This window comes from Manis pentadactyla, chromosome 8, assembly GCF_030020395.1.
Source record: "Manis pentadactyla isolate mManPen7 chromosome 8, mManPen7.hap1, whole genome shotgun sequence".
Taxonomy (NCBI): domain Eukaryota; kingdom Metazoa; phylum Chordata; class Mammalia; order Pholidota; family Manidae; genus Manis; species Manis pentadactyla.
The window spans coordinates 47,741,268-47,769,173 of record NC_080026.1 but is presented as its reverse complement, the minus strand read 5'-3'; the positions used below and the strand labels follow the sequence as shown (position 1 = coordinate 47,769,173).

Sequence of the window (27,906 nt, the reverse complement as noted above, 5' to 3'; positions counted from 1 at the left end):
GTGTCAATGGATTGAGCGTGTGGCGTCTGGAATATCTGAGGTTATGCAGCAGGGAGACTGAACCCTCTCATGTTGGTCCTGGACAGAGTGCTTGCCCCAGGACTGTTCCTTTCTTCCTGACACTCCTCGTACACTTCCTGCCTGCCTACTGGCCCTCTGCTGGAGCACGCGTACCTGGATCTGCTGCAGAATGTTCTTCAGCTGCACCAGAAACTCCTTGGCTTCTTTTGCCTTATCAGAAACTCCATTTAAGGCCTGAGACAGCTGGGCCTAAAAAGATATCACAGGTTGAAAAGAAAAATCAGGTGTTAAAGGCACATAGTTTGCACTTTATCATGAAGGCTTGTGTTTATAAGGGGGCATAGAACTGATCCCACACGAGTTGCCTTATCTGTGAAGAGACTGCTGTTGACTAATGGTCCCTACATTTTCCAACAAAGGGCGATAATTTGATTGATTGATGTTGACTCTTTGTCTGGACCCCAAAGCTGGATAGAGGTAAGGAGCATTCAGCTAACTGGCTCAGGCTGACAGGCCTCCTCCTGATGTTTGCAGAACTCAGGACAAGAAGGCAAACAGAGCCGTTGATCCAGTCTGGCCCCTCCCATGGCAGTTCTGTACCTCATCAATAGGACCCTCAGATGCTCATGTATGGACATCCCAGGTCCCAGGCCAAGCCCTTGGGGGGATGGGCAGGAAGAGGCCTGCAGGCACTGGAAAAGGGCTGAGGCCATGTGGATGGGGAAGCCTAAGGCATCATGTACAAGGGGATCCAGGTTCCTGGTGACAATCACCTAGGCACCAGGTACTCCGCACCTGCAGAGGAGGCCCAGGGGATCCTCAGTTGCCAGTACCCAAAAGGTAGGACTGCCAGCAGGGATCACGTCTATAGCATTTAGCCTCATGCTTCTTTCTAATGAAACACACACACACAATATCCAGTCTGTCTTCAAATCTGGCTAGTAGACTGATGACCTCGATTTTTAACAGGACTCTGTTTTCAAATTAAAAAGCTGAGAATGGAGTAAAGTGGGGACAGAAGACCTGGGTCATACCCTCTGACCAAACCCCTACTCCCAACTTTTTTGAGTCTTTGCTCATCTGTCACTGTGTCAGTGAGGCCTTTCCTGAGGACCCTATAGAATAACCCTCTCCCCTTGTCCTGCTTTGTTCTGCTTTCTGCCATTTGTCACCACCAGGCATAGGCTTGCTTACTGTCTGACCCCTTCCCTAGAGTGTCCGCAACCAGAGCAGAGGGCCTGGTTTACTCACATTCAGGAAAAGCATCTGACACACGGCAGTGTTACATGAGTATCTGCTGCGTGAATGAGTCAATGAGCGTGGTTCATGAGACCAATGATTCTCACACTGTGACCCCCGGACCAGCAGCAGCAATGTGTCACCTGGGGGGTTGTTAGAAATGCAAATTCTCTGGCCCCACCCCAGGCCTACTGATCAGATACTGGGAGGGATGCCCAGGAATCTGTCTTTTAACTAGCCCTGCAAGGGGTTCTGATGCAGCTTGAGATCCACTGGACAGCACAAAGAGCCTCAGTTGAAAATCTCTGAAGAAGATGAAGGCATGGAACAGATAAGGAGACACAGGGGGTTTGCAGAAGGAGAAGGAGGGGCCTCAGACCCTGGGAGCACCAACATTCAAGGTGAGGGCAATGTGAGGGTGGGCTATCTCCTGCTCTGAGAGAGTTGGGAGCCTCAGACCATGGCTCAGCTGAGATGCAGCTCCTTGGAGAAGCCTTTCTTTTGTCCACTAGCTCCACCATCCCTGCATATTCACTCTCCCCTCCAGAGCTCACCTAGGTAGGCCATTCTCTATTGCACTTATCTAAGAAGGAAGGATGGCCAACAGAATGATGGTAAGGGCAAAAGGGTTCTGTGTCTGCTCTGTCCAACTCGGCAGCCACCCATCATGTGGCTTCTGAGGAGCCAGGGCTTTAATTTTATGCAGTTCCCATTTGAACCAAAACATGTGGCTGTGGCTACTGTTATGGACAGCACAGGTCTTCACACTCACCCTTAGGGGTGTACAGGTCCTACAACAACTTAGCCCATCTCCAGATAACTGCACTGGGAAGGAGTCTGGGATATCAGCCTTGTTCATGGGTCCCAGAGGGTATGTGTGACAACAGGGATTTTCAAATTGAAGTTTATTGGTGTCCAGATAGAGAAGCCCCTCCCTCTCCAGCACACTTCCCCAGAGCATGGGGCCCCCAGAGGTGGCACCCTTCCTCCCCACACAGGGGCTCACCTCCCATTAACCTACATAATCCTAGATGGAGGGGGACTTTGTCTTTTGTGTTTGTCAAGCAGAATGATTGCTTCACTAGAGGCACTTGCGAAGGGCAGACAGATCCCAGTAGGTCTGCTGCCACCGTGGCAGCCTTTGCTAGCAAGGAGCCCTAAGGGTCCTCCACCCCCAGAGCAGCGCATTTCCTCCTGGCTCTGTGCCTACTGATCCTGGTCTCCCAGGGACCCAGCCCAATCTGGGGCCTGTTGACCTGCTTCCTGCTTGGAAGTACACCAAGTAGCTTGGCAAGGAGTCCAAGAAAGAGTGATTTTGAAGGACACCAATGACCTTAGGCTGAAAGAGTAATCATCTCACAGCTGAGTGGACACCTCCACCAGCCCTGCCAGGCTTGCCCCCTGATCTTTTCTGCTCCTCCTTCTAAACACCCACCTGGAGAGGCCACCCTAGTGTGAACCATCTCAGGCCCAGCAATGTGCACACTGCATGAGGTGCCTGTGCTCTGGTCTCTATGGAAGAACCCCCATAGCCAACTGAGGGCTGGGTGGCAGTAAGGGATGCTCCCACAAGCTCACACTGTACTTCGTGGTACTGTACAGCTGATTCATGTGTGAAGTGGCCACAAGTCACCTCTTCTTGCCCAGGGGACAGCATTGTGGAAACTGGACCTGGTTATTCTAGTGGAATTCTCAAGGGACAAGTGGTTTATTTATTGGCAGTCTATCAGGGGTTATAGCATATTACTTCAGTGCTTTAAGACATGCACTTTTTTTTCCATGGAAACTATTTGGAGTGTTGGCAGAAGACACTGAACATTGTCCCTTTCTGGTCTGAGAAAAGAGCCTGCAGTTTGAGAAATGAGAGTGGTTCATTTTGTCTATGGATGTTGATTATACCAAATTCTTGAAAAGAAAGGAAATAACTGGACAGAAAATGAATTTTTTTAAATGACTGCATGGATTTTAACCCGAATCAGAAAGATGCATTTTATGTCTTCCTATTCCTTTAAGATTAGAAATACATTCTATAGAGTCTCTGAGTTTAGATAGACAGTGTAAAAATATAAGCATTTCCAATCTGGGTCAAACCACTTCCTGCCTGGTTTAGCATCACGTCTTCACCTGCAGCCCAGAGGAGCAGCTTCTAGGTACACAGGGCAGGTTTCTGCCTTTCCCCCCTATTCTGGATGGTGTTACCATGCATTATATTGCATCAAACAGGAGGACTCTGGACCACTGCAGTTCACATCCTGGTTCTGTCCCTGGTTAGCTGTGTATCTTGGGAAGATACTTCATCTCTTTGTTCTATAGTGTCCTCCTCTGTAAGGTGGGGATGGTAATAACCCCTATCCCAAAGAGGTCTTAGTATTATGCTTAATATGTAACTTAAGCATTCCCCAAATCCTCCTTAATTATTCAATCTGGGTGTATCATAAGTGAATTTTTATGGACTGTTTGTGTTCTCCCAAAATCCATATGCTGAAGCCCTAAACCCACTGTGGTATATTTGGAGATGAGGCCTTTGGGAGGTAATTAGGTCATCAGGGTGGAGTTTCCAGGATGGCATTAGTGCCTGTAATATAACAATTTATAGGAAATGTGTGTTTGGTCATTCAGATGACCAAAGTATATATCTCAGGTATATTTGGTCTTCATCCACAGTTCCTGAAAACACTTCAGAGCCATTAAGATGAAATGGGTGTCTTGTGATGAAGGTGATTTTGGTACCCAACCCAAGGGCAGGGGCTGGGTGCCAGAAGCACTAATCATGTGATTAAAGGGCTGCAACTTTCAGCCCCTCTACCCCAACCTCTGAGGAGGGGAGAGGGGCTGGAGGTCAAATCAAATTTCTAGTCTTTAAATTTGACTGTGCAATGAAGCCTTCATAAAAACTTGTGAGAACAGCATTTTGGCCCTTTTAAAATCCTGTTTCCCTTCATGGAGTGCTTCCACGCTTGGGGAACCAGAATGCTTCCAGGTGCCACTGATCCAGGCCCCAGACTCCATGAAGAGAAGCTTCTATATTCAGGATCTTGCCCTTTTGATCCCTTCATTTAGCTGTTGACTTGCATCCTTTATTAAACTGGTAAATGTGTTTCCTGAGTTCTTTGAGCCTCTCTAGCAAATTAATCCAGTGTAAAGCAGGTCGTTGGAACCTCCAGTTTAGTAGCCAGTAGGTCAGAAGTACAGGTAACAGCCTTGGCTTGTGACTGGCATCTGGAGGTGGGGTGGAGGTAGAGGGTGGTCTTGTGGAACTGAGCCCTTAACCTGGGGAATCCGATGGTGTCAGGATTGAAGTGAATTGTAGGACATCCTGCTAGTGTTTGAGAACTGCTTGCTATTGTGTGTGGGGGAACTCACACCTTGAAACTGGGTCTGGGAACCCTAGAAGAGTGCCTTTATGGAAGGAACATGCTCACACACTGAAGAAGGGCCATGTAAAGACCCAGGAGAAGGTGGCCATCTATGAGGCAGGAAGAGTGCTCCTCAGGAACTGACTCAACTGGCACCTTGATCTTGGACTTCCAGCTTCCAGACTATGAGAAATAAATCTGGTGTTGAAGCCACTTAGTCTATGGTATTTTGTTACAGCAGCATAAGACATGAATTTATCTAGATTACCTATTATAACTAGAACCTATCATATTCTTCAGTTCAAACAGTCTCATGTGTTTGCCACAGTCTCTGTGGAGAAGCTCCTAAGTTGTCTCCTTTTAAACCTGGTCCCTGTTATCTAACATCCGGATTATCTGATAGGAGTGCATAAAGTTAGACACCAAGGATCTAGATGTAGTCTAGTCCAACTTCTGTCTTCTATACATGCAGAAACTGAGCTTCTAGTAACATTTAACTGTAAAGGAGTATACAAATATATCAGCGTGTCACCATTAAATAGCATAATGCACACAAAAAAAGTACAGGTAGTGACTGATACGCAGTAGATGCTCAATAAATGTTTTTTTGTGAATTTTCCCAGGATCATATAGCTTATTAGAGGTCATTCTTATTTAAATGTAAAAGGCCTAGAAACTAGGTGGCCCTCTAAAGAGAACTATTGTTCCCTAGCTTGAAGAGGGTAGAGGAATATGACCCACTGATATTACAATGTCTGACTATTTGAATGCAGCTGACACCATGCCCTGATGTCTGGAGAACATTGTTCACAGCAGCTAGTGAATCCTTCCCTTTGGCACTGTAGAGCCTTCCGCTAAATGAGAAAAGGCAAGGCTCCCAGCAGAGCTATAAGCTCCTGCCCACTGGGCTGTAGGGTGTGGCTTTGAGTTCAATGCTGCCCTCATGTGTTGATGGAGGCAATGTCCAACTGCTCGGTGAATATCCCCATTTAGCAGACAACCCAAACCCACATATCCAAATAACCTCCTGACCATTCTGTCTCAGACCCAGCTCTGAGAGCACTCACTCACCAGTGTGCTGTGCTCCTCCCTCAGCTCAGCCTTGAGGCTCTCCAGGCTGCCACCCTCTCTGGGCTTTCCTCCCAGCTGCGCACATTGTTTCCACCTTTCAGTTAGGCTGGGGTCAGCCACCCTTAGGCTTTCCCCTCCCTGCCTTAGCCCTTCTGTCCCCTCTGCTTGAATGCCTGCTGTTGCCTGTTAACAACCCCACAACTTGTACAGACCCTTCCCACAGGCCACCTCTTCCTGAAGCTTTTGCTACCCTCCCAAATGGAGTTTGCCCTTTGACCTCCTGGAACAGGGCTGTCTTCTAGGGCATATCTCTGTCTTTGACACAGGTGGCCCAGGTGAGGGCATCAGCTTTCCTGTCCTGTTGGCAGATCCTGACCCTTCGGGGCCCTGCAAGCCCATGTCTGCATCCCTGTGTGGGCAGCATAGCCTTACATCTGGACTGTGCTCCATTAAGATCTGTATCAGTGAACAGATTTTGTTCTAGATTTTGCCTGACTAGCTTACCCAAGCTATTCAAGTCTCAGTCCTCTTACCCATTGGCCATAATTTAAATGGCCACATGGCCTCTCTGAACCCATTGTTTTGAGGGCCCACAGACCCACATGGTACTGGGTGCTGGCCCTCTGACCCTACCCTGCAGATCAAAGGTGATTTTTCTGATTTCTGAGTGTTAACTATTTCCAGTTAACTTCCACCTCTGATCCAGCCCTGGTTTAATCACCCTACCCAGAGCTGCTGAAGTCCTCCCATACCCGGCCCCAGCCTGAAGACCAAGGGCTCCCCCATTCAGTTCTGCTCAACCCCTTAGCTGAGCAACCTGCACCAAGCAGGCCCTGCTCCAGCCAGCAGAGAGTGGCTTTGTTTTCTATTCTTCCCCAAATTGCTAGCCACAGGCTGCAAGAACCCAGAAGCCAAAATAACTGCAACTGCCCTAGTGGGCAGCCTGAGCTGAGACTAGTGTAGGACCTTGATTGTCCTTAGTGTAAAAGCAGGTGTAGTGTCAGGGCTGGAGACTGGATGGCAGAGTAGTAGTCCACGCCTGGGGGTAGGAGAAGGTGAGGTGGGGACACAGAGTGGGAGAGGGCAGGACCCACACAAGGTGTGAGAGGGGGATGAGGACAGACACCACGCATGAGGTAGTGGCAGCCAGACCTCCCTGAACCTCACTTCATAGGATCCCCTTCCCAGTCAGCTCCCAGAATCTAGCACCCAGCCTCATGGGGCCAGGTTATAGGTGCTCCCCAGGGGTGAAGGGTGTTGCTCAGGGACAGAGTGGACAGGGCCCTCCAGTCCAAGTCTCCCTAGGGAAAGAGCAGGCCCATGTTTGCTGAGAGGGCAGCAGTGCTGGGGGGTAGCCTCTTCCATGTCAGCCTGTGAGTCACAGTCTGAGAGGGAAACCCCTAGGAGCAGAAAGGGGCTTTGGAAGAAGGACCAAGGATCTAGGGGTGACCAAGGCAAACTCTCGCTCCAGTGGATGTGACTCAGATTTGGGGGATCCCCTGAGGCCAAATGCCTCCCTCCCACTGGCTCCCTGTGTTTCTAGTCTCTGAGTCAGTAAGGAGAGGGTTGGGATTGGGATGGGGCTATCCAGGTGCTAATCCAGGCCTCTGTCCTGTGCATGGAGCTGCCTCCAAACCCACAGCCTCTAGATGGCGGCTGCTGCCCTGACTGTCCGCACTACTGAACTATTATCTACAAAGGACCTACTCCCTTACCACCACCCCCTCCCCAGGGCTGATGCAGAATTAGAGACTACTCTGAGACAAATCTGCCCTCCCACAGGTTACGGGCTCAGTCTTACAAAACTGTCTCCCCCACAACCCTCTTCAGCCACCCTTTACAGTCCAGGTTGTTATCTGTGCTTCGGACTCATCCACTGTAGACTGGAGGCTCTCACAACCCCCTCCTTGGGTTTGATTAGTTTGCTCGAACAGCTCACAGAGCTCAGAGAAACATTTTATTTAGTAGTAGACCTACACTATAATTCAGGAATAGCCAGATGTAAGAGTTGTGCAGGGCAAGGTGTGAGGAAGGGGCATGGAGATCCCATGCTCTCTCCAAGCCGGCCATGCTCCCAGCACGTCCCAGAAACTCTCCAAACCCCATCCTTTCGGGTTTCTATAGAAGCTTTCATACACAGGCATGATTGATTAAATCACTGGTACTGACGATTGATTCAAGCTCCAGGATTCCCCAGAGGTCAGAGTGTGGACTGAAAGTCCTAACCCCTCAAGTCATGTGCTTAATTCTTCTGGCAACCACCCCCATCCTTAGGGTGCCCAGGGGCTTTCCAAAAGTCACCTCATTAACATAAATGAAACCTTTATCACTTAGGAGACTGCTAGGGATTTAGGAGCTCTGTGCCAGGAACTGGGACAAAGACCAAATGCCTATTTTATTATAGATCATGAAATCATGTATTGCCCTGGGAGGACAGTGGGTGAGGGACATTCAGGCAGCTACACTCCAGGGTCAGGACAAATAAAGAAGACTTGCTTTTATCTGTGATAGGCACTCCCAACGATTTACTCCTGTCCCTCAGCCTAGCCAAGTGCCCACCTCCACAGGGTCTCCATTGGAAAAGGCCACTGGGAGCCCTCTGTGCACAGTGCTGCTCAGAGGGGGCTTGCAGCCCTGCTCCTATGCTTCACTTACACCACCTCTTGCAGTTGACACCCCTGCAGGAGAAGGGAGGTTCGAGTTACAAGGGGGTCAGATAGTCACAGAGCAGTTGACATACTCACTAGGCATAGAAGAGGAGGCTGTGAGGAGGCAGCAGGAGCCACAGGCTATTTCTCCCACCTTCTCACCCTACACTGAATGTTAAGGTGCTGGTTTGTAAAATCCATGGCTTATGATTATCTGCCAAAAGAGTTAAAAAGGCCCTAATCCTTTGACAGCACAGCAGTAATTAAAGAGAAATGTGGAGGACTCATTTAAGAAAATTACAAGGCAGGGACTCCCAGATAAATAGAGACCCTTCTGAGAGATGCATGGGCACACAAGACACCCTCCCCTGGTCAAGTCCTACTCCCCATGCAGAGTCTGAGCCCGTGGAGGCAAGTCTTTGCCCTGCATCTTCTACAATGCTCCCTCCTGCCACATATGAGAGGGCCCAACAACAGGGCAACCTCCTGGCCTAGTCACTCGCCTGGGCGGCTTCTAAGCTTCTATTCTCAGATTTAGCTTCTGTGCAGGATTCATATGTCTGTTAAGCATGGATATCATGGGGACATGTTGGTAAAACTGGCTTCTGGCAAGAGGGTGGAAGCCTCCCAGAGCAGCACTCTCCTGCCACCAGAGCTCTCACCGCAGGTCTCTGGGCACTGAGACTGGGCAGGCTGCTTGGCATTTCCGCTTTCACATTCCCTGAATCTGGGGCCGTGTGCTCGGGGGCAACAAGAAAGTAGGGATGAGCTTGGCTTCTCAACTCAAGCCTGCCCCTGGATCAGCTCCAAGGCTGTTATGGACTGTGTGAGCCCAGAAAGCTGTGTTGGAGCCCCAATCTCAGTACCTCAGAGTGTGACTTTATTTGCAGATTGGGTCTTGACAGTACTCAAGTTAAAAGCAAGGCCATTAGGGTGAACCCTAATCCTATATGACTGTTGTCCTTATACAAAGGGGAAATGTGGACACAGAGACAGACACACAGAGGGAAGAGACTTTGTGAAAGTTGTAGCTAAGCAGCCTGAGGCATATCCTTCCCTAGTGCCTTCAGAGGGAGCTGGCCTTGTGACACCTTGTTACTGAAGACTTCTGGTCACCAGATTTGTGAAAGAATACATTTCTGGTGTTGCAAGCCACTCAGTTTGTGGTAATCTGTTACAGCAGCCCTAGCAAACTAATATAAAAGGGTTTTTACAGTAGGACGTTCACTGATGTCCTGTTTAAACCATACATCCAGGGTAGATACTGATTGGTTCTGTTCTGCCTGGAAATGCACTCCTCCTCTAGTAAGGAATTCTGTCTCTGCAGAATGTGTTTCCTCTGCCCCTCTACTCAAGGTCTCCTCTCCTGTGGCTCATGCAGAATAAAGTCAGAACCCCTCAGCCTGGCTGTCAAGACCTTCATCCATTCACTGGTTTATTTATTCAATAAACATCTACTGGCCACATATTGTTAGGGTCTAGGACTCTGGGGCTTCTCTAGAGAACAAACTACACAGGCACGGAGATGCAAATCTAAGCAAAGTCTTTATTCAGCCAGCTAGCTGGGGCCGACAGCACTTCTCCTGACACGCAGGTCGAGTCCGAGCTGTCGACCCCTAGGCAACTTTAGGTATGGATTATATAGGGTTTTCACAGCCGTTGCACCGAAGTCCGCGCATTTCTACAACTAATACTTTTAAAACACATTCTATATATTCTTTATTTTAACCAATGGAGTTGAAACGAGAACGCCCCGGTTACCTAACCGCTTCCCGTAATCTCTAGCTCACACAAGCGTGTCTACGTGACTTATCACGGGTTATGTCCCGAGGCTACTGCCCACCTCTGGTTATCTAACTTAGGGCAGGCGTGTTAGCTTCAGGCAGTTTCTACGAAAACTGGGTGGCTCTTGCTCTAGGGTTTAGCTAGGTTTTATTAGTTCTTTTTCTTGACTTTTGCTGCTCTTTGCACTTCTTTACATTCTTTCCTTTTCTTGATCAGACTGAGGAATCTTCTACAGCGGCACTTAGGGCCTGATACTTTTGACAAAGGACTAGAAGTTGGATGGTGTTAATCTTCTCCCGTACAAACTTAAGCAGCCTGTTTATTATGCACGGACCGATTGTAAGCTACAACAACAGGATGACTAATGGCCCCGCAATGGCCGAGAGGAGGGTAGCGAACTAAGGCTTGTATTTGAACTAAGACTCAAACCAGCTTTCGTTACTTTCATATTCTTTACGCCTCTTCTCTAGATCTGTTTTTAGTTTGGCTAAGGAATCTCTGACTGCACCTGTCTTATCTGCATAGAAACAGCACTTTTCCTTTAGGGCTGCACACAGTCCACCTTCTTTTAAAAACAAGAGGTCCAGGCCTCTTCGGTTTTGTAGGACTACCTCTGACAAGGAGGTGAGGGATTGCTCCAGGTCTGATATTGACTGTTGGAGTTGTTCTAGGTCTTTGTCAACTGCCAGCCTCAGGGCTGTGAGCCCTTTTTCCCGAGTTACAAGGGCTGCGACTCTAGTGCCTGCCCCTGCTATCTCTAGGGAGAAGAGGGTCTCAATGGTCAGGGCGGTAACAACTTCTCTCTTGCTCCGGTGGGGGCTCGGCTTTTCTTCTCAATAAGAAAGGAGAGATTCATGAGAATGATACATTAGGCGAGGTAGAATGGCCACTAGCACACAAAACTCACTGTTAGCATTGAACACAGAGGTGGATAGGGCCGGAGTGAGGCCTGTCTTAGAGCAGAGCCACCAGCCCTAGGAGGGTATAATCTACTTTTCTTGTTCTTACGTGGTGTAAGCGTAGGAAGAGCATAACTGGCTCTGGGCCGTCGAGACTGTGCCTACACACGTACCAGCGACTGAAACCTGAGCGATCGTAAGTCCCCACGGATTTCTGTCCCAGTAAGTGGGATGGGAGTTGCTGATAGTGTAGGAGCTATTTATCTCGATTGCTTCATAGAAGGGGGGTGAACCTGGGTAGCATAGCTAACAGGGATAGGTGAGGGAGGGAGTGGTGTGGTTAAGAGTCTCTGCTACTGCCTGCACCATTTCTCACATGGAGTTATCTGACCCGGAGGGACCCAGACCTGGTCTTCTTGTGGGCTCTGGAATCAGGGCTACAGCACCTACTGGAACCAGGGCTACGGCTACTAGCAGGGCTATGGGCCAGGCTATGGCGGCTCCGATGACTTGCCCCATGGCTATTACGGCTACGGCCCCAGCTACTACTACAGGTTGGTCCGGGGCATGTGTTCCGGCGGTTGGCCAGTGGATGTAGCTGTCAGTGCCGCCAGGGCGCCCTTCGGGGAGCTGAGCCGGGCGTGAGGCTCAGGCGTACGTCCGGTCGACATTTTCTCATCCCTTTGGCCTAGGCTCTTGTCCTGGATCGAAGGTGTCTGGGGATGTACAACCGGGTTGGGACTTACAGCGGTGCTGGGAGTTGACACGGCTAATTTGATGGTGAGGATTGAGCCTTCATGTTCCCCATGTCCCCTATATTTATAGTACTTTATCTCTCATTTTAGTCTTTTTATCTAACGCGATACTTCAGTCTTTTTGCCTGTCTCGGTGAATTGAATTTGTACTCAATCTTGGTCCCTTCGGTCACAAGCCTTGTCCATAGGCACGTGACGAGGGATGCCCTGGTTGACATAAGAAAATTTGACAGCATTCTTTTTTGTAACTGGCTATCTCTGATCTTCATCGTTCAAGGTCACACAGTCCCCTATGTTGGCACACCAGAAGGGCCCCCACTCACATGACTCTCTTTTACTTGCTTCTGGGCAAGCATAAAATCTATGGGAGCGAGCCAAGTTTTGAGGGACATTGGGCTGTCCCCAAAGGGTTCGGTAACCTTGGTTGATCCGTCGAAGGCAGAAAAACAGGTCAGGCTACCAGGTTCTGAGTGGTGCAGTGTGTTCTGTGGTACTGATGACCTCCCCAGTTTCGCCATTAACTAGCATCCAGGTCAGGTCCCATGGCTGAGGGGGGTTGGTGCTTTTGAGCGTGGTTCCCTTGAAGGTCCATATTAAGGTGCTTATCAGCAGGATCTTCTTCATCTTCGGCTTAGGTGTAGTTTTAGGGGATTCGCAGGATGCTGCTGCACCTTCTACTCTTCTTTGCGGGCCCCTGGATCTTTATGAAGCAGGATCTTCTGAACGTGGGTGTGATGCACCCAGGGAGCGATACCATCAACCTTGAGAGCAGTGGGGGTGGTAAACAATACAACATAAGGTCCTTTCCACCTGGGCTCGAGAGTCTTCACTTGGTGTCTCTTGACTCATACCATATCTCCTGGGATTATGCCATGTTCCGCGCTCGGAATTTTCCCGCCCTCGTAATATGCTCTGATCAGGGGCCAGATTTCCTGCTGCACTTTAGCAAGAGCTTGCAGCACATTCAGATAGTCAGGGGCCGGGTCTTCTGCACCGGGAAGCTGCACTCTCTGAGTTATGGGTGGAGGGGCCCCATACATTACTTCAAATGGAGTTAAACCATGTACATAGGGGGAGTTCCAAGCATGGAAGATGGCTAAGGGAAGGAGGGTCACCCAGTCCCCGCCAGTCTCTAATACCAATTTAGAAAGGGTCTCCTTCAAGGTCCGATTCATTCTCTCTACTTGCCTAGAGCTTTGTGGGTTGTAAGCACAATGTAACTTCTAATCTACCTCCAAAGCCAGGGCTAGTCTCTGCAGGACTTTGCTAATGAAAGCCAGGTCGTTATTGGAACCTATGGCTTCAGGGACCCTATTTCTGGGGACGATCTCTTCAATTATTTTTTTTGCTACTACCTGGCTGGTCTCATGCTTGGTTGGGAAAGCCTCCACTCACCCCAAGAAGGTATCCACCATAACCAGCAAATACTTATATCTATACTTCTCTGGTTTTACTTCGGTGAAGTCTATTTTCCAATTCCTCCCTGGAGCCCTCTCCCTTTCTCGAGTACCTGCCGGGTGCAGCTCTCTTGGGGCTGGTCTTAGCATTGCACAGCTACTACATTCTTTCGTGATCTGACGAGCTGCCTCATTCTGGTGGGGAAACACTAACTGTGCAGACTGGAAAAGGCTGAGCAGCTTTTTCCAGCCTAGATGGATGGACTTATGCAGATTAGCAAGCATATACTGTCTTAATGCTTCTGGCAGAATCAATCTACCTTCTTGGTCCCTACCCTAATTTCTTTCTCCAAACACTTTCCTCGAGACTTGTTTCTTAATCTATTCGAGGTCCTGAGGGGAATACTCAGGTTTGGGTGGCAGGGCCGGCAGTTCAGGTATGGGTATCTCGAGGGCTACAAGTACAAGGGAGTCCGAGAGGGCCGCCCTCTTAGCTTCTACATCAGCATGGTTGCTGCCGATGGCCTCAGGTGTCTTCTTTGGTTGGTGGCCCGGTACATGTATAACTGCTACCGCCTTTGGTTTTTCGATAGCGGCTAGTAGTCTTTGGACTTCTTGTAGATTCTTCAGTTCTTTTCCTTCCACAGAACGGAATCCTCTTTTTCGGTAGATGGCACCGTGGACATGGACAGTGCCAAAAGCATACCTGCTATCTGTGTAGATGTTGGCCTGCTTGCCTTCGGCTCTTTCCAAGGCCTCAGCGAGAGCAATAAGTTCCGCCTTCTGTGCTGAGGTGCCAGGGGGCAGAGCTGCGCTCCAGACAACTTCCCCTTCGTGGGTCACTACTGCTGCCCCTGCTCTCCTGACCCCTTCCTGCACAAAGCTGCTCTCATCTGTGTACCAATTTAGCTCACAGTTTGGTAACGGTGTGTCTTTCAGGACTGCTCGCACCTGTATAATTTCGGAAAGGATGTCTCTACAGTCATGAATGGGGGTCAACAGATCTGGGTCTGGCAGAAGGGTGGCAGGATTTAGGGTCACCGAGTCAGAGAAGATAATTCGTGGAGAATCTAGTAGGAGCCCTTGGTAGTGGGTGAGTCTTGTATTCGTCATCTATTTTCTTGGAGGATGCCTGAGGATCCCCTCTACAGTATGTGGGGCTGTTACTCTCAGGTTCTGGCCAAAAGTCAGCTTGTCTGCCTCTTTTACTAGTAGAGCGATGGCTGCTAGGATACGCAGACAAGGTGGCCACCCAGAGGCCACTGGGTAGAGCTGCTTGGACAAATAGGCTACAGGTCTCTTCCATGGGCCCAGCTGCTGAGCCAGGACTCTTTTAGCCACTCCCTTCTTTTCATCTACAAACAGGATGAAGGGTTTTTCTGGGTCTGGCAGAGATAGGGCGGGGGCCTGGAGGAGAGTTTCTTTCAGTCTGTCAAAAGCCTCTTGTTGTTCTTGATTCCATTGCCAGCCCGGCCCTTCTTTGGTCACCTCATATAGCAGTTGGGCTATTTCTGCATATCTTGGAATCCAGAGCCTGCAGAACCCGGCTGAGCTAAGAAATTCCCTCACTCCCCGGGGTGAGGAAGGGATGGGAATAGTCAGGATAGTTTGTTTCATGGCCTGCATTAGCCACCTGGCTCTATTAGATATTTTATACCCCAGGTAGAACACTGACCTCTGACAGATGTGGGCTTTCTTGGCGATGGCTCGATATCCCAGTGTGCCTAGTTCAGCCAGCAAGTTCCCCGTGGCTTCTTTGCACTCCTCATGGGTTTCTGTGGCCAGCAACAGGTCATCTACATACTGCAGCAGTGTCACGTGGGGGTGGCTCCTGCAAAAGGGCTCTAGGTCCTGGCTTAGGGCTTCATTGAATAAGGTGGGAGAGTTCTTGAAGCCCTGTGGCAGTATAGTCCAGGTAAGTTGCCCATTTCTTCCTCCCCCTGGCTCCTGCCACTCAAAGGCAAACAAAGGCTGACTAACTTCAGAGAGTGGGATACTGAAGAAGGCATCTTTCAGGTCCAGAGTAGTATACTAAACATGTGAGGGTGGCAGGTGGCTGAGTAGGGTGTAAGGGTTGGGCACTGTAGGGTGGATGTCTTCTATTCTCTCATTGACCTTTTGCAAGTCCTGCACCGGTCTGTAATCTCCACTGCCAGGCTTCCTTACTGGAAGCAGAGGCATATTCCATGCAGATCGGCAGGGTTTAAGGATTCCTGTCTCCGACAGTCTGTGGATAGCCTCTTCTGGTATTGGATACTGCCGGACCTGGACGGGTAGGGCTGTGGCTTTGAGTTGAACAACAACCGGGGGCAGATGTTTGGCGAGACTGATTCCTCCGGTTTCGGCCCATGCGGAAGGGAACCTCTGCAACCAAAAGTCAATTTCTCTCTGTTCTCTCTGGTCCCCTCTTCTTGATCCGCCTGAAACAGGCGATGTTCATCGGCCAGGGATAGAGTCAACACATGTACCGGTTGTAAGGGCTGCCCTTCTTTGTCCATGATCTTTATCCTCTCGGGTTCAAAATGGATGGGCGCCTCGACTTTGGTTAGTAAGTCTCTGCCCAGCAATGGTGCGGGGCTCTCGGGTACAACCAGAAATGAGTGAGCGACCTGATGCTTTCTTAGGTCCACTTTTCTGTTAGTAGTCCAGGCACATCTCTTGGACCCTGTCGCTCTTTGGACTATACTTGTGCGTCCTGGGTTTAGGGGACCGTGGGCTTGGTTGAGAACTGCATACTGCGCCCCAGTATCTACCATGAACCTAATGGGAGTCCCCTCCATGCACAGGGTTACCCAGGACTCGGGGAGGGGTGCCAAGCCCCGTCCCCATCAATTCTTTTCTCTTACGTGTAGGGTCTTAACTGGGTTCCCTCCGCTTTGTTCCCTCCTTTTGGGGCACTCCCTCTTCCAATGCCCATATCTCTTACACAGGGCGCATTGATCTTGTCCTAGTCGGGATTGGCAGGGCCCTGTTCTTCGAGGTGATCTAGGGCTCTCCTTCACCCCGGCCAGGAATATCCTGGCCATCTCCTCCCTCTGCTTCTTATTCTCCCTCCTCTGAAATTCCCTGTCTTCTTTCCTATTTTTCTCCTGCATTACCCATTTCTCTTTCTTCAGCCTTTCTTCTCTGTCTTCTGGAGTTTCCCTAGCATTGAAGACCTTCTCTGCTTGCTGCAGCATTTCTCTAATAGATATTTCCCCCAGGTCATCCCGCTTGTGGAGTTTCCTCCGGATATCAGGGGCTGCCTGGTTGATGAATGAAAGGACTACAGCTGATCTATGTTCCTCTGCTTCTGGGTTTATGGGGGTATATTGCCTGTAAGCATCAAACAGCCTTTCCAGATACGCGGCCGGGCTTTCCGTTTCCTCCTGAACAATAGTTTTTACTTTAGCCAGGCTAGTGGGCCGCCTGGCGGCCGCCTGGAAACCAGTCATCAGAGTCTGGTGGTAGACCCGGAGACGCTCTCTACTTTCTGCAGTCCCGAAGTCCCAATTCGGGCGCGTAAGTGGGAACGCCTCATCGATGATGGGCTGGAGGGTAGTGGGTCTTCCATTTTCTCTGAGGACATTTTTCCTGGCCTCATTGAGGATATGCTTTCGCTCTTCCGTTGTGAAGAGGGTGCGGAGCAATTGCTGGCAGTCGCCCATGTGGGACAATGGGTAAACATAATGGACTCCACCAGACCTATAAGACACTTGGGGTCCTCTGAGAAGGGAGGGTTCTGAGTCCTCCAATTATAGAGGTCACTAGATGAAAAGGGTCAGTACTGATATTGTTGAGCTCTGTCCGGACTGCCTGCACTGATGGCACGCACAGGCAGGACCGGCACTGCTCCTTCTGAGGTGGAGGAGGGAGCCTCCCCTTCTTGTTCCCTGGCCCCCCGAGGCCTTAACTGCATTCTTCCCGCTATCTCTGGCCTCCTGCCCTCTCTTGCTGGAGAGCCTGGAAAAGCTGCAGCCATTCTTCCCGCTTTCCCTGGCCTCCTGTTTCTCTTGCTGAAGAATCTGGAGAAGCTGTGGCCGCCTGGTCCCTGCTGGGCTCCCCAACCTCGTTTTCTACCTCCCCAGTGGCTTCACTCCATTCCTCCCTCGGAGCTGCATACGGGGGTGGCCGTTCAATTGGCAGAGGGGGTTATAGGGGAGAACTGTCTGGGAGAATGGGTGGTACACTCGGGGTTCTGGCCCTGTGATCAGAGGGCTTTAAATCTTCCCGGGCAACTAGGACGGAAGTCTTTAGTGGGTCGGTGTGAGGTTTCCCCACTAAAAAGGGCCTCAGCCAGGAAGGGGGATTCTCGGCTAAATTTTCCAAGACAAGAATGTAGGGAAGTAGGTCGGGGTGGTTCTCAGGGTCTGGCTGGGAGATAATGGCTTTACTTTGCCAATAAGGTCCAAGGAAAGAGACCCCTGCATCGGCCAGCCTACTTCAAAGGAAGGCCACTCGGCCGAGCAAAGGGTGTCGAGCTTACCTTTCTTGATGCTAAGACCCATATTTAAGGCCTGTTCCTTGACCTTCAGAAAATGGGAAAGGATCAGACCTTTAGAAGTAGCCTGAGTTTGGCCCATAGTGAGGAAGACAAAGGTGAAGGATAGAGATGCCACTTAAAACAAGATGACTGGTGTGTGTGCTTGTGAACGGGTGCCTGTCGTTGCACAGTTTTTTTCTTCTGTGGGGGATGCGAATTTATCTGGGATTTGCGGCTGTGACCCCCTTATCCTGTCACAGGAGTCTTCTAGCGGCGGGCACCCTAATGGCTCTTAATTGCCCGACCCGTGCCCGCGGGGAATGATTTAGTGGCAGAAAGGAGGAACGGAAAGAACAGGAGAACCTCAGAATAGGGGAAACTTAAAATGATAAGTGCAGAAAGAAATATAAACTAAAACACAATAAAACAAGCAACAATAACACTAAACACACACACCACATTTGATCGCACTTGCTCGGACCAGTCCTTCTCTCACTCTGGTGCGCACCACACTCACCACTTTCAGGATCCTCAAAAACTCTCGTGATTCTCCCGAAAGGCGTCCACTCGGACTGCCGCAGGGTGACGAGCTCAATCTTTTCTTCCTTGGGTGCCAGGTTCCTGCCGATCGGACTTGCCTTCCCAAGGCCGAGTCACTCGGACCCCAGGGCCAGGATTGGTTACCTGGACTTCACCCAGGGTCGCTAACCTGGGGGCTGGGACTACCAACCCGGACTTCCTCACTCAGGGTCACTAACCCGAGACCATACACGGGATGGCGACTCTCGCTTTATAATGGGTTTATGCAGACACAAGGGGGTGACCCTCGAATTACACTGCCCCGTCCGGACAATTAGACCTTGCCTCCAGCCGTCCTTTGTTCCCAGGGAAGCCGCTCGAATCCCGGACGAGCCCCCAAAATGTTAGGGTCTAGGACTCCGGGGCTTCTCTAGAGAACAAACCACATAGGCACGGAGATGCAAATCTAAGCAAAGTCTTTATTCAGCCAGCTAGCTGGGGCGGACAGCACCTCTCCTGACACGCAGGTCGAGTCCGAGCTGTCGACCCCTAGGCAACTTTAGGTATGGGTTATATAGGGTTTTCACAGCCGTTGCACCGAAGTCCGCGCATTTCTACAACTAATAATTTTAAAACACATTCTATATATTCTATATTTTAACCAATAGAGTTGAAACGAGAACTCCCCAGTTACCTAACCGCTTCCCGTAATCTCTAGCTCACACAAGCATGTCTACGTGACTTACATAAGTTATATCCCGAGGCTACTGCCCACCTCTAGTTATCTAATGTAAAGCAGGCGTGTTAGCTTCAGGCAGTTTCTATGAAAACTGGGTGGCTCTTGCTCTAAAGTTTAGCTAAGTTTTATTAGTTCTTTTTCTTGACTTTTACTGCTCTTTGCACTTCTTTACAATATGAGGAAAATGTTTGATCTGCTGGGGAGGATTCACACAGTTTTCCTTCCTGGGGTAATTTGTAACCTAAGAATCTACCTTCTAACAGACACCCCTTCCAACTCCTTGCTTCTCCCCTACTATGAGCCTCTGTCCCAGACGTCACTTCCACATACAGTACTCATCTGGAGTCCTGACTCCACTGGCCCAGGTCCACCTGGCATTTCTCCTTTTCCATGAAGTCTTCCCAGACTCCATGAGTTTGTGGGGCCCCTTCTCCTCTGTTCTCCCTTGGCCTTTTGCTTACCCCTGATTATGGCCCTTGTCACTGTCTGTGAGTCCCTTACTGGGCTGGGACTGTTACAGTGAGAAGTCAATTCATCTTTGTGTCCCCAGAAAGAGGACAGAGAACAGGCACTCAGTAGTGTTTGTGAAGTGCTCAGTAGTGAACAGGGAATTGCTGAATCTAGTGCCTCTGATAGTCGTGTGCTCTGGGGCAGCAGAAAGGCAGTGATGGGTCTTCTCTGGGTGGGGCTCCAGGGGTACAGCCATAGACTCATCTAGTTTGTTTCTAGGGGCTTCCCCCACACCCACCACCTCCCTTGCCTGCCTGCCTGCCTGGCTGGCTCATCCTGGGTTTCTCCCTTGCTCTTCCTGGGGGCTCCGCTCCTGTGATTCTGCCCTTTGGGTGATTCTCCCCCACTTCAGCTCAGAAAAATATAGCCAGACACTCTTCCAACTTTCCTTCCTTTTCTTCTTCAGATCCCTCCAAAGTAGCAGGGATAGAGGATGATCCAGGGGAATGGGGGTTATTTTCTTGCACAGAAGTTTCAGATATGTGAATACTGACAACAGTGGAGGTGGCCAGGAATGGATGCTGTGTGAACAAAATTGGCTGGCTTGACTCGGAATTTTCCTCAGATGGACATTTTCCACTGAGCTGGCCAACTCAGGCTTTGGTACCTGGGAGATTGGACTGGACTCTCTGCTCCCCAGAAGCCATTCATGGCTCAGGCACACACTGGCTTGGGCCCTGAGACCAGAGCAAGCTGAGCCTCTCCAACTGGCCCAGTGTTCACCAGTGATCCCTAGAACTGGACTTTGGAATAAAACTCTAATTTAAGGTGACCAAGTTTCTTACCCTCTCAGAGCCTTTGTGTTCTCACCTATGAAATGGGGGTAATGATACACACCCCAAAGTACCATCTTGGCATTTAAATGAGACTGTGTGGAAAGACATGGATTCAGGGCTTATGCTTTACTGACTCAGATGGCTCTGAGTAGGACAACACTCCAGAGAGGGCTTCTCCAGGCAATTGCACAGGCCACTGTTTCCTCTGATGGCCATCCAGGAATCCTTCATAATGGTACTCTCATTTGGCTTTGAGAAATTGCCTTTTCCCCACTGGGTAGAGTCTGGTGAGCCTGGAATCAGGGCCCCAACACCACTGCCTTCTCCTTGGCAAGAAGTAGGCATGTATCTTGATCTGGGTCAGTAGCATGCTAGCTCCTTGGAATTCAAAATTGAGGAAAGGGACAAAGAGACCTAGAAAGATAGGCATTTGTTCCTTAGTTCCCTGGCCAGACTCCAGCTATTAGGCCATTCCTGTAGATCCCACTCTTACCACTTGGGAAAGCCTTTGCAAACAGACTGCTGGATTTGAATTCTGGCTCACATACTCTGTGACCTTGGGTGAATCATTTAATTTCTCCCAGACCCCATTTTCCTCAACCACAAAAAGGTGGATGATAGTGCCTTCTAGTGTTATTGTGGGATTAAACAAGTTGACTCACCTGAAGTGCTGAGAACAGAGCCCAGCACACATGGAATGCTCTATATGTGTGCACTGTTATAATTTCAAATGTGGCTCTCCAAGCTGCCATGAGTGCTTAGAAAAATGTATTATTTTCCCAATAAATTCTCTTCAAGTTAACCAGAGATGGTTTTTTTGCTCACAACAAAGAACTCTAACTGATTTAGTGGTTAGGAGGCTAAACAAACACAAATATAGCTGTGTTATTATTCATAATTCATACTGCACCTTGATATATTCAGTCCCTATGGAGATGGTGATGACAAGAGGCCTCTTTTCCTTCCCAACCACTATTCATCTTCAGACTCAGACTACCAAAATGCTGACAGTTTAGGGATTCTCCATGAGCTCCTGACCCCAAGCATGCAGGTGGAGCAGTCTGGCTTGTCAGCAGAAATCTTCAAGCTGCCAATATTGATATGTCAGATACACCCACTGTACTTCCTTAGCTAGAGTTTAATGCCAAGGTCAAAAATAAGAAGAGTCAGGGCAGTAGGTGATGCTTCCTATCATTGTATATATACTCAGTTGCTTCTTATTCTGATAAGGGAGTCAGTTAGTACCAAATGACTCACAGGAGCTCACACATGCAGAAATCAGACCCAGAATAACTGGAAAATGCATTCCCTCCCCATGACTTGGGATCATCAGTTCCTGTTGAAGTTAAAAAGCAAGGGCAAAAGCTGGTCCCACCTTCAAGCCACAAACTGCCTTACCATGACCTGTCAGGCTGCTCCACACCTTGACACCTTTGCACTTGTATTCACCTGTTTGATGGGCCCTCAGCACACACAGTTTTGCCAGCACACACATCATCACTCAAAACTCAGCTCATGTGGCCCTCATCCACTCTGTCTTGACTCCCACCACCTGGTCTGGGGCAAATGCTCCTTTTCTGGTCCCCTCCCATGCCACCACAGACCTCATTATATTGTACTATTATCATGCAGTTACTTTTCCTTCTGCTAAATTGTGTGGTCTTAAAGGATGGAGACCCTGTATGCCTCATTTTTGTATAAGCTAATCGTGCACAGTATTTGTTGAATAAATGAATTAATAATTTTTTTATTGGACACTATAACAGGGATGTTTATAAAATGAACCAAGCTCCAGATGCAAGGACAGAGCTCTATTTTAGCTTTGCATCTGACATTCAGTATGTTAGAATGGTCAAGTAATTTTACTTCTTACACTTTGGAGTAGCTCACTAAAAAAAAGGACTACATGGCACTCATTTGTCACTATCATGTAGAAATATTCTGAAAGAACACGTTTGTGAGGTTTACTAAATATCTTGAATTATCACTTTTAAATGTGCTTAGTAAGTGCTAGATTCATGGATTTTAAGCAAACTTCAGGAAACTATCAGGAAAAGGTTCAGGATAGAGAAAAGAAGTTCAAAGAAACCCCAACTATTCAAAAAGGCACTGCTGGACAGTATCCCCTGTTCTAGGAGTGGTATGTGTGATAGGGAACTCCCGTCTATAGTCAGGGGATCATTTAAAAAGTCAAAATTAAAAAAAAAAATCAAGTCTAAAGAGAAATTTAAATATGGGTCTAGTAGAAGACATGATAAATTTTTCTAAAAAGTGTTTCCTCATTCTTCTGCAACCAAAGGAAAAGAGGATAGAAATATTTTGACCAATAAGCAGGGTGAGGCTCAGAAGAGAGAGGTAAGATAGTGAAATGGAGAGTGTGGTTGCATCAGACAGCATAAGCTAGTTAAGCTGTAGTAACAAACATCCTCACACACCTCATAAGCTTTCAACAACAAAGACTTACTTCTTGCTCGCATCACATTAAATGTCCATTGCAGGTCACCTGTAGCTCTATTTTGTGTCCTTTTCATTTCAGGATCCAGGCTAAATGAGTATCCCACATTTGAAACACAGAAGACACAGAATTTACCCTTGTAGCAGAGGAGAAGAAGCTACATATACACTGGTTCTTAAAGCTCCTCCTGGAAGATGGCACACATTTCCACTCTCATGTCATTGGCCCAATCAAGTTACATGACCCTAACTTATACCAATGTGTCAAGAAATATAACTGTCCTACAGGGAAAGCAGAAAATATTTTGAACAAACAATGAAATTTAGTAATATTGTCTCTAGAGTCAGGCAGACTTTGGCTTTCCTTTACTAGCTATTCAATCTTGGGCAAGTTCTTACTTTTCATAGAGTATATGTACTGGGAATTATAGTACCTACTTCTTAGTTATGACATTTAAAATTTAATAACATGCTGCATGTGCCTTTTTTTCTTCCTTCCACTAGGTTATCCAACCCCTCCTTCTACTGTTGCTTTCTTTCTCCACCCTCCATGCTGTCAACTTCAGCACAACAGAATTGACATGATGCCCCAGTAAGACTTAGCGCAGGAGAGTATTTGAGAGAGGTGGGCAGGAGAGGAAGACAGGCACACTGGGGTAATGTAGCAGCGAGAATTGCTTCTTAAAGACAACATCCCGGCTTCATATATTCAGGGAGAGTTAAGAAAGAAATCCCTAAAGTGTTTCAGTGTTTGTGTAGGACTATATCCTAAAGGAAATAACAGGATAAGCATGTAAAGATGTATATGTAAGAATGCTCACTGCATTTTTAAAGCTTGTAAGATTTTGTATATGGTCTAAATTCATAAATAGTGATTAAATTAGTGATGTCTTGTCTATGTAACTGAATACTCATCCATTAAAATGGCAACATATTTCTATATTGACATAGAACAGTCTCTATGGTAGATTGAAAGTAAAACATTATACCAAAAGCACATATAAGGCTTCATTACAAATTTTACGTATATAAATAAGTGGCATATATATATGTATTTATATATATGCCACTATTAAGGTGATGAACCATGAAAGAATAAATTTTGGTTGCTTTAAGCCACCCAGTTTATGATAATTTGTTATGGTTGCCCTAGCACACTAATATATTATGTAGAGTCTTATTTTTCCTATTTTAATGCATGTGTATACATAGTCACTATTGGGGTTAGACATATTAAAATTGGGCAGAGACATATTCATATAAGAGTTTTAAGAATACAGATGAAAAGATGGCAGTGTGAGAGGTGAGACAGAGGCCTCCTTCCAAAACCACATATAACATGAAAATATAATTAATACAACTAATCCTGAAAGAGCAACAGGAAAGAGGGCTGCGCCAGACTGCATACAGCTGGAGAAAAGAACAGACCTCACGGAACAGGATAACATACCAAAGCTGTGATCTGGCAGGACCCAAGACCTTCTGCCACCCCAGCTCACCAGTGGGAGGAAGAGGAACTGAGTGGGGACGGAGTGGAAGCCTGGAACTGCTGAGCACCTAGCCCTGGAGATCTGCTTTGGGAGCATGAACCTACATTACATGGTACTCTGCTGATTAGTGGGGTTAGAAAGCTAAGACAGGTGGAATACTGGGAGAGACTGAGATTCCAGCCACTTGTGGAAAAGAGGGATCCACATCCAGCTACCCTGGGACAAAAGAAAGGCAGGAAGTCTGAGAGACTTCCTAACAGCAAGAAGGCTGATAAAGGGGCAAGGATTGCACAGAGTTTACTGCTCAGGAGAAAGGACAGATAGACAAAATTGTCTGAGCACACTCTGTGCAGCAGGTTGAGAACTTCCAGGAGCTTTAGGCACTCCATCCCACTGGCTGGCTACGCAGCTCCAAGGTCCCCCACCATAATACGCAGCCTTCTGTGCCTCCCTCCTCACCAGCCCATACCTGGCTGGCAAATTAGAAGCCCTTGCCCTAGCATCAGGCCAGCCAGAGGGAAGCCCTGCCTATGGCAGCGATAAATGCAAAGCATAGAGGCTTACACCTGTGTGTCAGGTCCAGTTCTGGCAGTGGAGACAAGCATAGCAGTCAGGAAGCAGGAAACAGCTCTTTCCTCCCTCCAGGCAAGAGCACCACTCTCCTGTGACCCTTGACATCGCTCCAGGGGCCTAGCAGCTCCAGAGAGTAGAGCTTCTGGGCACTAGAGGGAGCCACATACAAATATGAAACGTCAAAGGAACATGGTTAAAACCCAAATCCCACAAACACCAGAAAAAGGATCAAGTGAAACTGAACTCATCAATCTTCCTGAAAGAGATTTAAAAATAAAAACCATAAACATGTCCATGGAGGTACAGAAAAATATTCAAGAACTCAGGAATGAATTCAGGAAGGAGATACAATCATTATAGAATACAATGGAGGGATTTAAAAGCAGATTAGATACAGTGGAGGAGATGATAAACAAAATAGAAATTAGAAAAAAGGAATACAAAGAACCTGAGGTACAGAGAGAAAAAAGGATCTCTAGGAATGAAAAAATATTGAGAGAACCATGTGACCAATACAAAAGGAGCAATATTCATATTGTAGGGTTACCAGAAGAAGAATAAGAGAGAAAAAGGGGTAGAAAGTGTTATTGAGGAGGTAATTGCTGAAAAGTTCCCCAGTCTGGGGAAGGAGAGAGTCTCTCAGGCCATGGAGATGCACAGATCTCCCAACACAAGGGACCCAAGGAAGACAACACCAAGACATATAATAATTAAAATGGCAAAGATCAAGGATAAGGACAGACTACTAAAAGCAGCCAGAGAGAGAAAAAAGATCACCTACAAAGGAAAGCCCAAGGCTATCATCAGATTTCTCAGCAGAAACCTTACAGGCCAGAAGGGAGTGGCATATTATAGTTAATGCAATGAAGCAGAAGGGCCTCAAAAGAAGAATACCTACATGCCTGGTAGGTTTATCATTCAAATTTGAAGGAGGGATAAAACAATTTCCACATAAGCAAAAGCTGAGAGAATTTACCTCCCATAAACCATCTCTACAGTGTATTTTGGAGGGACTGCTATAGATGTAATTGTTCCTAAGGCTAAATAGCTGTCACCAGAGGTAATAAAAACACAGTAAAGAAAGTAGAACAATTAATTACTAAGCAAATGAAAAATAAATCAACTACCCCCAAAGTCAGTCAAGGGATATACAGAGAATACAGCATGTGATATCTAATATATAAGGAATGGAGGAGGAAGGAAAGGAGGAGAAAAAAACCTTTAGATTATGTTTGTAACAGCATACTAAGTGAGTTAAGTTAGACTGTTAGATAGTAAGGAAGTTATCCTTGAACATTTGGTAACCACAAATCTAAAGCTTGCAATGGCAATAAGTACACACCTATAGATAATCACTCTAAATGTAAATGGTCTGAATGCACCAATCAAAAGACATAGAGTTACTGAATGGATAAAAAAACAAGACCCGGAGATTCCAGATGGTGGCATGAGAGGTGAGACAGAGAACTCCTCCCAAAACCACAAAGAGTATGAAAATAAAGTTAATTAATACAACTAACCCTAAAACAGCAACAAGAAAGAAGGCTGAACCAGACTGCATACAGATCTCACGAACACAGCAGACCTCTCAAAACATGGTAACGTATGAAAGCCTTAATCTAGCAGGACCTAAACCCTTCCCACACCCCAGCTCACTAGCGGGAGGAAGAGAAACATTGCAGGGAGGGGGTGGAAGCTTGGGACTGCTGAACACCTAGCCCTGGAGATCTGTTTTGTGAGCAGAAACTGTATTGTGGGGAGTTCTGAACATTGGAGAGCTCAGACAGGTGGAGTGCTTGAGACACTGAGATTCCAGCCATTTGTAGAGGAGGGGATCTAAATCTGACCAGTCTGTGTCAGAGGAAAGGCTGGGAGTCTGAGAGGCATCCTAGCAGCAAAAGGGCTGTTGAAAGGGCAGAGTTTGCATGGACCTTGCTGCATGGGGGAGGGGAGAGCTGGACAAGGCTGGGTTCACTCTGCCCAGTGGTTGGGAACTTTGAGGGGCTTCAGGTGTTCCATCCCCCTGGCTGCCTACTCATTTCTGTGGCCCCCCACTGTGACATGCAGCCTGCTGCGACTTCCTTCTAGCTGCTGCCACCAGTTCACAAACCAGCAGTCCCTGTGCTGCCGTCAGGCCAGTGAGAGGGAGGCCCCGCCCACAACAGCTAGTGACACAAAGCACAGAGGCTTACACCTGTGTGCTTGGCACACTGGCTCTGACACTGGAGACAGGCACGCAGGTGGGAATCAGGAACCAGATCTTTCCTCCCCCTAGGCATGAGCGCCACTCCCCTACGACCTCCAATCTCACTCTAGGGGCTGAGCAGCTCCACAGACTGGAGCTTCTGGGCACTAGTGGTCATCACACAGAAATATGAAATGTCAAAACAACATTGTTCAGACCAAAATCTCATAAACCCCAGAAAAAGGGCCAAATGAAACTGAACTCACCAATCTTCCTGAAAGAGAGTTCAAAATAAAAATTGTAAACATGCTTATGGAGGTACAGTAAAATATTCAAGACCTGAGGAAAGGCAGGGAGTCTGAGGCATCCTAGCAGCAAGAGGGCTGCTGAAGGGGTGGGGTTTGCATGGAACTTGCTGCATGGGGGAAGAGAATTTCTTAAAGATTGAATTTCCCACTTCGAATTTAAGTGGGAAATTCAATCATTAAGAAATTCAATATCTGAAATGAAACATACAATGGAGAGATTTAAAAGTAGATTAGTTGTACTAGAAGAGATGGTAAATGGAGTAGAAATTAGAGAATAGGAATACAAAGAAGCTGAGATACACAGAGAAAAAGTAATCTCTAAGAATGAAAGAATATTGATAGAACTGTGTGACCAATCCAAACAGAACAATATTCGCATTATGGGGGTACCAAAAGAAGAGAGTGAAGAGGGATAGAATGTGTCATTGAGAAGGTAATTACTGAAAACTTCCCCAATCTGGGGAAGCAGAGAGTCTCTCAAGCCATGGAGGTACATAAATCTCTCAACACAAGAGACCCAAAGAAGACAACATCAAGACATATAATAATTAAAAGGGCAAAGATCAAGGATAAAGACAGCATTTTAAAAGCAGCCAGAGAGAGACAAAAGATCACATACAAAGGAATACCCATCAGGCTATCATCAGACTTCTCAACAGAAACCTTACAGACCAGAAAAGAGAGGGATGATATATTTAATGCAATGAAGCAGAAGGGCC

General features: G+C 47.7%; 1 protein-coding gene across 2 annotated transcripts in view; it reads right to left on the bottom strand.

The window, feature by feature from the left end:
• TRIM67 (tripartite motif containing 67) overlaps window positions 1–27,906 on the bottom strand; it is a 57,333-nt gene that overhangs the window by 12,558 nt on the left and 16,869 nt on the right. For both annotated transcript variants that reach the window (XM_036909416.2, XM_036909417.2), the window contains exon 2: window positions 175–270. In XM_036909416.2, coding sequence (XP_036765311.1) covers window positions 175–270 — 96 coding nt within the window. The remainder of the gene's footprint in view (window positions 1–174; window positions 271–27,906) is intronic.